Source organism: Parasteatoda tepidariorum, chromosome 9 (assembly GCF_043381705.1).
Source record: "Parasteatoda tepidariorum isolate YZ-2023 chromosome 9, CAS_Ptep_4.0, whole genome shotgun sequence".
In the NCBI taxonomy this organism is placed as follows: Eukaryota; Metazoa; Arthropoda; class Arachnida; order Araneae; family Theridiidae; genus Parasteatoda; species Parasteatoda tepidariorum.
The window spans coordinates 68,891,040-68,903,956 of NC_092212.1; the positions used below are offsets into that span (position 1 = coordinate 68,891,040).

The 12,917-nt window shown below is 30.4% G+C and overlaps 2 protein-coding genes across 3 annotated transcripts in view; one reads left to right on the top strand and one right to left on the bottom strand.

The window, feature by feature from the left end:
• Window positions 1–12,917, bottom strand: part of LOC107451748 (UDP-N-acetylglucosamine transporter) — a 63,698-nt gene that overhangs the window by 37,862 nt on the left and 12,919 nt on the right. The gene's annotated exons all lie outside the window — the stretch shown is intronic.
• LOC107451747 (no mechanoreceptor potential A) overlaps window positions 1,985–12,917 on the top strand; it is a 73,241-nt gene continuing 62,308 nt past the window's right edge. For both annotated transcript variants that reach the window (XM_043044121.2, XM_043044122.2), the window contains exons 1-2: window positions 1,985–2,124; window positions 10,935–11,014. In XM_043044121.2, coding sequence (XP_042900055.1) covers window positions 10,948–11,014 — 67 coding nt within the window. In that variant the 5' untranslated portion in view covers window positions 1,985–2,124; window positions 10,935–10,947. The remainder of the gene's footprint in view (window positions 2,125–10,934; window positions 11,015–12,917) is intronic.

A 12,917-nucleotide genomic window follows, 5' to 3' on the forward strand; every position in this document is an offset into this window, starting at 1 on the left:
CGAACGAAATCAAGAGAATGTTGACTTTCACCGGCGATTCATCATTGAAATTTCTTTAAATTACAAAATCAATTATTTATAATATTTTGAATATGAATGAAATAAGAAATTTCAAACTGCTTTTTTAGATTTTATATTTCAGTACAAATATACTGTCCCATCTGAGTCAAATGGTTAAATTTGTAATTTTCTAACTAATCCCTCTAGCTATATAGATTACACGTTAGTTTGGGGAAATCCAATCAATAATTAAAAGTTACAGCACTGTGCAAACATTTTTACTTTTAAAACACATTGCACGCCACTGCATTTGCCATTAGTCCCGTTTATTTCTGGGTTAAAACCTTTCATTAACGGGTAAAAAGCCATAACTGATTGAAAAATTTATTTACTTAGATCGGAGGAATCCAAAAACAGAAACTCAAATGAAAGAAAAATGCTATAAAATATTTCCACTTGCATTTTGAACTATCATACAATTTTTAAACTATCTTACAATAGTATTTTCTCTTTCAATATAGTACAGTAATTTAAAATACAGCCGGACCTCTATTTAATGCAGTCGCTATATGGAAAATTCATTAAATCGAAATGACCTTTTGAAGAACTTACAACGCAAAACAGGTTTTAAATTCATAAACACTACACATAATTAAAATAGCAATTAATACACCTTTATCTTGTATATTAATATTTACTATTTATTTTAAAAATCTAAGTCATAAAAGAAATCTGCATGGGAAAGTTAAAATTGAGTAAGACATTATCCAATGTCATACTATCATGCTACATACTTTTTCAACTAAAAAAAGCTAAATTAATGTCTAAAATTAAAGCTGCATATATTATAAAAGTAATTTTAAACATACATTACCACATGCGTTATTAACCTTTTCGAGACGGGAGAGTCATATATGCATTCTCAGGGTGGCGATAATCAGGGTAAAAAAGATAAAACTGGTAGCACAACTATTTTATAGCAATTTATTTGTAATGATCGTTTGCTTTATTTAATTCACCACTTAGTTCGTATTAAAAATTGTATAGTTACACTTTCAACACAAGTGGATTGAATGTGTTAGATTTAAAGTGAAAGCAAAAAAATGTCTATCAAATTAGCCATGCCCAAACTTAAGCTACCACTTTTTTATTTTTTAACATCCTGATACTGATTCTTTACGAATACATTTATGACTCTCCCATCCCGAAAGGGTTAAGTTAAATTGCTACTGATAAAATTCGGTTAATTTTGTCTGAGTTTTTCGTTTGAAATGCAAACAAAAAGGGAAAGGGATTTTGCTGCTTTCTCTAAAAGTTAAGTGGTTTCGAATATCAATTCGAGGTCATTTCCCCCATAAAATGCGTTAACAAGTTTGAACTTGTGGACCTCAAAGAAAATTTCGTTAAATAGAAAATTCACTTCGCTATTTAGAAGATATTTAACGAAGAAATTTTCAAAATGTTCTTGGTTCCTCGGAAAAAATCGCAAAAAGAGAGAAGTTCGCAAAATGGAAGTTCGTTAAATAGATGTCCGACTGAATACTGAAAGAGAAAATAGTTTTCTATGGAAAATACAGGTTGAACATGCAGGTTGAGCAAAGAGTAAAACGCAGAGATCGTTGATTTAAGTCAAACGCTATATAGGTCATAGGAGGTTGGTAGAGAAATATTGTGTCATTCCTCAAAAATACAGACAGACTTATTTGTATCAGAATTCTTTTTATTCCATTTGAAAAAATTGTTCCAAAATTGAGTGAAACATTTCTCCCGAACAAAGAATTGCAAATTAGTCACGCTGACACGTTCACAAACTACGGAAACAGAATCCGTACTTTGTGTTAATGGACGTTGGGACAATAAAAGTTTGACCAGTGGTCAAAGCGTGTGTGATGACTTTCTGTTCCGAAGGACATCTGCTTTTTTGTTGAGGGTTGATGTTGACAGAGGGAAATGGGACGATCGTCCATCAGTGTTTGTCTTGGTCTGGAATTTCGGGATGTGCCACCGCCCGATTTGTACCTAACACAAAAACTACCGCGATTAGAAAAGGCAAGGACTAATACATTGATAGTAGAGGATATAGTAAACTACATGTTTTACTAGATCGTCGCGTGTCTCCTTTTGGTAAGTTCAATTTTTAAATGAGTCCTCAAAATTCGTGTGCATTAAAAAGTGATATTTCTATAAGTAAGAATATTGTTAAAGATAACTTACTAATAATATATAACTTACTATTAATATAACTTAATATTAATATAATTTACTATTTGAGATAACTTAAGTTATGTTGGGAATTTAATAATTATTACGCATTTTAAAAAATCCAACCGTTAATTTCTTAAGTTTAATTTATTTGCCCAATCAGACATACTGTTGTGAACATGCAATATGTTACAGTTATATTGAAAACTTTGTATTTATTCCGTATTTTTTAAAAAAAATCTATGTACAAAATTTTATAATTCCCGTATTTAATCCGTATTTTTAAAAAAAAATCTATATACAAAATTTTATAATTCCTGTTTTTAATCCGCATTTTTTAAAAAAAAATCTATGTACAAAATTTTATAATTCCTGTATTTGATCCGTATTTTAAAAACAATCTATATGCAAAATTTTATAATTCCGTTCTAATGAGGGAATACCAATATTTCAACAGAGTACGTTGCGAAAACGGAACATTTGCAAAAGTAAAAATTACATCGGTTACACAAAGTGAAATGTTATATTTTCGAGAATTGTATGCAACTTAAGTTTTAAAATAGTGGGCTCAACCCTCTAATTACAACCCCCAAAAGATTGATATGCAATATTTTTTGGCGTGCTTTGCAAACCAGTTAACTATGCAGTTTTGTAATTTTGATCCCAATCCAGAACACAAGGGAACTCCTGAACAATGTTTCGGGGGAAACTTACCTTCGTGGAGGACATTTTAATGGAACTAACCCGCATTTGTGTTACACGGAGAGGAAAACTACGAAATCCTCTCCCAGTTAGCCTAACGGCAAGAAGGACTCTTATTCATGATCCGTCTACCACTGAGGATATTTTACGTACTGTAAACCAGTACTAAGTTAAACCCATTTGAAATGATTTCCAGCGTAAGTTCTTAAAAATTTTAATAAATTATTAAAAATCTTTAAAAAAATTTAAAATTTTTAGTCAATAATAAGTAACAGGAATAAAAATTTTAAATTTTAAACAAAACAATATTCATACTTTAAAAAAAACGTGTATTTCAGCACGTCTCCTAGGCATTCTTTCAATGTTACGTCCTTCATAACTGTTATCAACGCTTTCTTCTGCTCTTCGAGCACGATTTGTTTAATTGTACATAAAAAGCAGAAAAGCATGACGCATTTATCGATAAATAACAATAACAATAAATAAAATTATATTATTGAACCCATATAAGTATAATTAAAACATAAACTGGATCATTTTGCTGGAGCTATTCGCTTTTAACATTTCTATTATTCCTAACTTATCGCTCAGTTTGTTGCAGTCCGCTTTTTTGCTGTCCTCTCGAGAAAGAAATTTTTATTCATAAATTTGTTAACATGTACGTTTACGCCTTCAAGCTAATGACAAGCTAATTACACGTTTGATATCCAAATTCTTTGTTGCCAATATGAAAAAGAAATAAGAACTAAATGTGTCACCGTGTAAAATATATATATGTACTGAAACTACTAAACTCAGTGGCCAGTAGCGCGACAGCCCATAGAGTGCCAAGGCCTACTGTGCCCATCTCAGTTTTCTTGACCTTGGGCTCTGGGGTGCAGGAGCAGACGTTCTGGTTAGGTGGTCAACCGAACGCGAAATCCTCAGTGTTTAGTTCCCAAGCATGCTTGGTGTACATATATATATTTAGTGAGGTGACAACAAAAGTCACGACTAGTCAATTTAAAATTTTTGTTACTTAAATCTTCATCTCTATATTATTCTATGATTATTAGTTGTCATAGATTAATAGTGCATCATTCATTATAAATAAATTATTGCTTGCATTAACCGTTTACCTGCCGAACTATTGTTTTGCTGTATGAAAAAAGTTGCAGCAGGTTCGTATATAAACTAGAGGGAGTATTTCTCCGAATAGTTACTAAATTGGTTGAAAAACATAAGTGCATGATTTCAGAACAAAACATAATTTTTTACATTATCCCTTAGGACCAGAAGCAATTTGAAAGCACTTATTTTTTCTTGTATAAATAACTCAAAAGTGCTGAGAAAGTTATTTTGTTATGAACATTATTTTAAGAGATTAAGGATAATTTACTAGAAAACATAATTAAGTTTAGAGAGAGGCCCAAGGTGACTAAAAATATAAAAGGTGGTGGTTAATAAAAAGTAATAAACTATTTAAAGAGATGCAACTTTTTTAAAAATATTTTTTTTCAGTTTACTAATAAAATATTTGCAAAGAATTTTTTCGTTTTAAATATGAATAATTTGCAATGTATACCTTTGTGGCAGTAACGATTTAATAATTACGTAAGTTAAATAAATAAATTAATAAAATGGGAATTAAGTTTTTACCTCTTTATACATTTTTTGTCACCTGTGGCATCTATGAGTTAAGAAACAATTTTACGCTAGTATTGGACATTTTTTAAATATTAAAATAGTAGCTTTAAGAGAGAAAAATTTTACTCACATTAAAATTTTTAAAATATTTTTATTTGCATTTTCGCAAATGGTGTTTTACAAAAAAAATTTTTTTTTTGTTTTAAAATATTTTTCAAACCAAAAAATAAATTTTTTTGGTACTCCTATATTGTTATTTTTTCCGAAAAACGATAGAAATAAAAAATTCTTTTGACCATTTTTTTAAAAAAATTTCAGAATAAGTAGTAGACTATGCACACATTGGGTTAAGTACCTCGCTCAATCATGCAAGCTGGCTCTTAAGTGTTTATTAAAGATATTTTCATCAACTTTTATTAAACGTGTATCAAACACAAATGGAATTTTTTATTAACATATATTTCGTACTTTTTCATGATTTTGTATTAATTTAGGTCAAAATAAGTGAAAAATATAATATTTAGTATTTTATTAATTTATGGTTTCTAAATACAGAATAAATCAACGGAATTTTTTTTTCCTACGATAAAGTTAAAATCTTCCAAACAATAATTTTTCCAATATACACATATTTGAACCGCGATGGCTCAGGGGATAGAGCGTTCGCCTTCCAATGAGGCGAACCGGGTTCGAATCTCAGTCGATACGAATTCCGCTTCCAGCTTGCACCGATCACAGTGCTGATGTGAAATATCCTCAGTGTAGACGGATCATGGGTTAGAGTCCCCTTGCCGTCAGGCTAACCGTGGGATGTTCTCGTGGTCTTCCTCTCCATGTAACGCAAATGCGGATTAGATCCATCAAAAAGTCCTCCACGAAGGCATATTTCTCCCAATACTCTATCCAGGAGTTCCCTTGTCTTCTGGATTGGATTCAAAATTACAAGGCTACGGAGTTGAACATTAGTAGTCGTAAACCCATAAAATTGGGTCGGCTGTTCAACGACGGTTATAAAATAAAATGAAATAAAATATACACTTATTTGTAGTTATTTAGATCTAAGAGAAACAGTTATTTATCATTGAAATTTCTTTAATTTACAAAATCAATTATTGCTTAATTCTTCAATATGAAATTGAAAAATAAATATTTGTACTTTTTTCGGATTTTATGATTTAGTACAAACATAATTCCGATAATTCAAAAGATTTTTTAAGTAACTATTTGACTGTTTTTTATAATAGAAAAATTTAAAAATATATTTTTGCTTGCAACTAGAGCGTCAGGAAAAAAAAGTACTATATAGAAAAGGGATACCAGTGTCCCTTCTGAGTCAAATGGTCAAAGGATTAAAAACAGATTTTGGTTAATATCAATGTTTTGCTTTGCTATTTGAAAGTGCTAAGAACGAAAGACTTGAGTCACTAGTCCTTAATGTTTGGAAGAAAAAAAAAAGAACTGTTCCAAAAATAGAACATTGGCATATAAGCTGTTAATTTAAATAGCATTTTAAAATACTCAGAGTATAAAAAATTAATTCTTTAACGCTGAGCTTTGTCATGAATTAGTTTTATGTATGATTGTTTTGCTTTTATGGGTAGGTTTGCAATATATTAATTCATTTAATTTTAATCATCCATTTCTGTCTTCAAAAGCTTAAATGCGTCATAATCTTTTCGAAGGTGCCATTTCTAAATTTAAAGCAAAAATATAAAAAAAAGATTAAAAAAAACACTGGCGCTCATTTTGTTTCAACTGCGTGTTTAGTTGTATAATTGGGTACTTGAAACTCGAAAAGAAGTGAAGTGATTACGCCTGATCATGTGATTTAAAGCAGAATTAATTGGATACCTATAAGCGTCGTCAGCCTGTGTGTCGAACCTGATTGGCTCCTGAATCGACAAATGCAACGAATTATCTATCATGACGTCACTTGCAGGTATCCGACTAGTAGATTAAAAAATAACTAGGAGGCTCCGCCCCCTGCTCGCTAACGCTCGCCAACCCCCGAGAATTGCTACGCAATCCTATGTGGTTCACGCCGTGAACCATGGCTCGCTGCGCTCGCTCGCCAATGAACACAATGTTCTAGCACAAAGACATAATATATTATCATCAAAGACATAGTATTTTATCATCAAAGACATAGTATTGTACTTATGTAGAAGAATTCTACCAATGTTCTTATTGGCTTTTAAAAAAGTATATTAGCTATTTAGATTGTACATGGTGAAAAAATCAAAACATTAGCTAAATAAGAAACATATTAGCAAAATAAATTATCAAATATTGCTTCACTAATATTCTGCATTTTAAAGCGTGAAAATTCAATGCATAAATAAACGCGAAATATAAAAAAATTCAATGCATTCAATACAAACACTTAAACGTTTTTTAGACGTTTAGGTAGCTCCCAGTAGAAAAATATCAATTCAACAGCGGCCTTTTAAAGCATTCTCACTTCAATTAATTAATTAATTCCTAATTGAGTTTAAATTAAATATTGTCATGTTTTTAGTGCATGAATCTGAATTGAACAACCTGATAATGCTCACTCTGGTTATTGTTATCTTGTTGCTCACTACGTGCTCTTGCGCGCCGAATCCAATCAATTAAAAATGAAAACTGTTGCCAGCGCGAGAAAAGAAATATCATCGGTTTTATTGATACATACGTACGTATTAGCGTTTTATATAATATAGATAGATTATTTTATTTCCGTTTTCAGTGTGGTTTTGAATAGCTTCACACACCTAAATCAAATTGGACGAGATTTTTTTTAAATCTTATCTCTCTTTTTTAAAATTTTATTTGTGTTTTATTCTTTTTTTAAAAACAATTTAATTCGTATGTCTTGTATAACATAACAAAAAAAAATAATGTTTAGCGATTTCTTTTAGTTACTTCATGCTCAAATAAAAAGTATAATGACTGTATATAATCTGACAAAATGTGGAAAAAAAATTAAAACAAATAAAATATAAAATTTAAAAATTTTTTTAAATTGGCTTGGAAAATTTTTTTTTCTTTGCTCAATTTCTGAGAGAAAAATAATAAATCGATTTATTCGATGACTAAAAATAATCAAGATTAATTAAACGAACAAAAATCGAAAGACTAAATGAAAGCTAAAATAACAAAATCATGCATATTATGTTCTAAATGATTTTTTTATTCCAATAAAATCGGTTATTTTATATAATCTCCAACATAAGAAGAGTTTTGAATTTATAGAAAGGCAAAAAATATTAAAATATTGTACTTGATATTATTGTTTGTTTTGTCTCAAAAATCTCACTGTTGCTAATTTTGGCGGTAGAAGATAGTTTCCTGCGGTAGTTGCTGAATAAAGCTTCCTTAATTCAACAGAAGGTCATTTATTTTTTACATTTATTATAAACACAAACACTTTAACTACTAGGAAATTTCCGTAGTTTCAGGAAATATTTTCTCAAATAGTAACAAACATGAAGTATTAATTTTTTAATAAATTAGAATTTTGTCCACCAATGCATATGCATAAATAATTTAATCAGATATTTAAAGAGGCATTCCTTCAATGAGCCATACTGTATAGATATGAAAAAGACATAAAAGTTTTTCCGTTTTAAAATTTCTGCGATTGGTCTGGAAAATATATTTCGCTAGCTCAAATATTTGAGGGTATGTAAACATTTTTACATTTTTATTTCTATGCATAGTTGATTTATTTATGTGCTCTAGTGGTCACAATCATTTTCCATATCGCTTTCCTCAGCTATCGCATCATTCTTTACCAATAATTTTTTGTGTCGTGATGATAACCCTAAATTAAGAGTCATGGTGGCTCAGGTGATAAAGCGCTCTCTTTCCAATAACGTTACCCCGGTTTCGAATCTCAGCTATATGGCTGGTCAATACGAATTCCGCACCCGGCTCATACCGAGCACAGTGCTGACGTAAAATATACTCAGTGGTAGACGGATCATGGTTTATTAGAGACTTCTTGCCGTCAGAATAATCATGGGAGGATTTCGTGGTTTTCCTCACCATGTTACGCGAATGCGGGTTGGTTCCCGCAAAAAGCCCTCCTCGAACGCAATTTTTTCCCAAAAACTTGATCCAGTATTTCCCTTGTCTTCTGGATCGGGTTCAAAACTACAAGGCTACAAAGGTGAACACTGGTAGTCGTGAACTCAAAAATTGGACCGGCCGTTAAACGGCGGTTATAAAAAAAAAAAAGTAAATTTTGAAAAGAATTAAAAATTCTCGGATTAAAAGATCTCAATATATATTTCATTGTATTTACACACATCTGTCGTACAGTTGAAAAAAATAAGTTCTTCAAAATAGATTTTCGAGAAAAGTAATGTATATATAGTGTACTGTATATAATTTCATGTTAATTGAAGGTATAGTCGCACTTTATGTATAATTTCATGTTGATAGAAGAAACAGTCTCGCATTGTATATAATGTTAAATTGAAGGTATAACCTCACATTGTGATTAGTTTTATGTTAATAGAAGCATATTGGATCAGGTTACGGTGATTCGAAGCATATAAAACGGTTTTAAGTTTAGATCGGTTTTAAAAATTACTCGCCGCACCTTGCTTATAATATCATGTTAATTAAAGGTATAACCGCACCTTCCATATAATTTCATGTTAATAGAAGGCATAGCAGCACTTTGTGAATAATTTACGCTAAATAGAAGTATATTAGATCATATTAAGTTAATTAGAAACATGTTAAATAGGTATCTGATTATAAATATATTAAATGGGTATCTAATTCACATAATATTTTCAGGAGTTAATAGATCGGTTCTAAACATTAATAGCTTCACCTTGTATATGATTTCATGTTAATTGAAGGTATTAAGGAAGTTAATTGGAAACATGTTAAATAGGTATCTGATTATAAACATATTAAATGGATATATAATTCACATAATATTTTCAGGAGCTAATAGATCGGTTCTATGCATTAATAGCTTCAATTTGTATATGATTTCATGTTAATTGAAGGTATTAAGGAAGTTAATTGGAAACATGTTAAATAGATATCTGATTATAAACATATTAAATGGGTATCTAATTGACATAATATTTTCAGGAGTTAATAGATCGGTTCTAAACATTAATAGCTTCACCTTGTATATGATTTCATGTTAATTGAAGGTATTAAGGAAGTTAATTGGAAACATGTTAAATAGGTATCTGATTATAAATATATTAAATGGGTAGATATCTAATTCACATAATATTTTCAGGAGTTAATAGATCGGTTCTAAGCATTAATAGCTTCAACTTGTATATGATTTCATGTTAATTGAAGGTATTAAGGAAGTTAATTGGAAACATGTTAAATAGGTATCTGATTATAAATATATTAAATGGGTAGATATCTAATTCACATAATATTTTCAGGAGTTAATAGATCGGTTCTAAACATTAATAGCTTCACCTTGTATACGATTTCATGTTAATTGAAGGTATTAAGGAAGTTAATTGGAAACATGTTAAATAGGTATCTGATTATAAACATATTAAATGGATATATAATTCATATAATATTTTCTGGAGTTAATCGATCAGTTCGAAACATTATTAGCTTCACCTTGTATACGATGTCATGTTAATTGAAGGTATCAATGACTATGCATTTTAATGTGCACCAGCAAAGATTTTTTTTTTTTAATTTGTATACTGATATTTAATTACAATCAATGCATTAGTCATGCATGAAGTTTTTAGATGGTCAATGTTGGCGACATTTTTTTTCTTCTTAAAACGTAGAGAAATTTGATTCATGAAAAACGATCTCCATCTTTTGTCCATCCAACGGATGCAGTGTAAGGGAACCAATTCGATTTTCCTTTCACAAGCAGCACTCCTACACCCTTTTGGACTAAGCTGTGTTTAAAATTCTGCCCCACTGACCTCAATGTATCGCTATTTTTTTTCTGGCATTCTGTGTTTTTATTTCATTCGAAATCCATGAGAACTTCATCCCGATTGGTGGACAACTGTCCCCGTTATTTCCAACAACAAACAAACAAATCCATGTTTAAAAAAAAAAGAAAAAAATCAGCAACGTCATGAGTCCATCGACGAATACCGGTGTTGCTTTTGCTCAATCCTCTCACAACATCCGGAAGTAGAAAACTATGAAATAAAAATACATTTAAAAAAAATCTAGTTCGTTCACCCATGGAACATCATCCGGGAAAACGATTTCGGAACTCAATTTGAATCGTCCCCACAATGAAATAATTGTTGAATTTAGCAAAAATCCAAACCCCTCAGACCAATGGTCAGGCATGCCCAAGCACCGTAACGACGTTGGTGGACAGTGGACATCGGGTTTCATGCATAGCAACCTTTGGCAAGCAATGAGCCAACATGTTTTTCTTCATGTAGGTGGGACCACAAGATGGTGATTAGCCGGAAGATGGTGCCACTGGTGTCATTTTTGGCTGCTCTTCGCATCCTTACTGAGGGTAAGTCAAACGTCTTGGCTATTTCTTTGCAGGATCTGTGCGCCAAATGGATTACTACCTGTTTGGATTCACTTGGATTAAATAATTTTAAAATAATCACTCAATTTCTTGGAGTCAAGGTCATGTAACCTTAGACCTCTAAGGCGCCCTTGATCATAACCCCAAGCCCCCTATTTCGTATCTCAGACATTTCAAGGATATTATGAAATGGAAGATATTTTTTAAACAAAATGACAATTAGTTACATTTCATTCGATTAAGCAAACATTTTTTTTCTTCAAATATGACTTATAGAATTTAAAAGAAAATGGGACTTTTCAATTTTGACCTTAGATGACATTTAAAGTTGCAGTTTAGTGTAAATTGCTACAAAGAAAACTCAGCAATGTTTAAGCGCAAACGTAGTTAAAGTAGTAAATTCGTATGAAATATTTGTTGGTGGAGTTGAGTTAGCTATTTCAGGAGGGAATTTTATGTACTTTAGTTAATAAATTTTACCTGGAATAATTTCAACACATGCAACGCATTTTATTTTAAAGTTGGTGATGTTAGTTACACAAAACATAATAAATTTACATCGAAATCGCTACACAAGGACTCTGCGAAGTTTCACTTTTTTCTAAGAATATTTTCTCAAGTAGCTCTAAAATAACATTTCAATTTCTATTGTAAGGAAAAAATTTTGCTATATTTTTTTCCTTGTGAGAGAGTTAATACAACATTGGAAAATCCGGCATTTACAAAAATGTTCAAATTATTTACAAGTAGTGGTGCCCAAAATCTTTATACATTAAATTTATAAATCCAAGAATTAAAGAGAAAATGAAAACCTAAATTTTTCTACCACTTAAGATTTGACAATAAATTTTATGAAAAACTCCGCAAGAGTTGGCAACTACGCGGGAGTGTTACTCATCCTTTTAAAAATTAGTATGAGCAGTTTAAACCAATAGCAGTAAAAGTTATGGAGTTTTAGGATTTCCTTTACTTTTTATAAAATCTCGTCAAAAGATAAATTTTTTTAATGAAAATACAAGTTTTCACATTAGTTTAGTTCAAATGGATAATCTGTTTATCCTGAAAACAAATCTGTAATTAAATAATTTCGTAACTATTTTTTGATATTTTTCTGGCTAAGTAGTATACAAAAGTTTAATCTTTTCATATTATTTATTTTCAGCTGAAGCCAAATTCATCATAAATCAAATTTATTAAACAACAAAAAAATAATAAATCAATAAAAATAAATAAATAAAGGCAGTAAACTTAGTTACCATTTCAGATATTTTAGAAAAATTGCCTTTCAAAGACGGAAAAAGTTGATAACTCATATAAATGTTCACTTAGATGAATTAAGTTTTTTGAAACACATAAATTATAAAGATCTTGGTCAAAGCAAAAACAGAGAAATGGTGAGCAGCGTTTCAGAGCCTGTTTAGATTTTTCTCCCCCCCCCTACACATTAAAACAACAAAACCAAGAAATTAGCATTTACCAAGTAATTTCTTGAAAATATTTTTGATTTTTCACCTTTTCTTTTCTTTTTTTTAATCCCTTGGGGACGGGTGATTCAGAAAAACATTCGTACAAAATCAGGATCAGGACGTAATTAAATAAAAAAACGGTAACTTAAATGTAGTCGTTTCTAATTTGACAGACTTACTTTGCTTTTACTTTAATTATTGTTAGTTTAATCATAGATATAATCAATGTTAATTCAAAGTATAACTAAATAGTTTTATTTTGAACAAAGTAATGGTGAATTAAATAAATCAAACAATTATAACTCCGCCCACAAATAAACTGCTAAAGAAATACTTTGATTACCAGTTTTATCTTTTTACCCTGGTTGATACGGTTTTATGCTGGCACGTATTTGTGACAGTCGGCGCGAAAGGGTTAA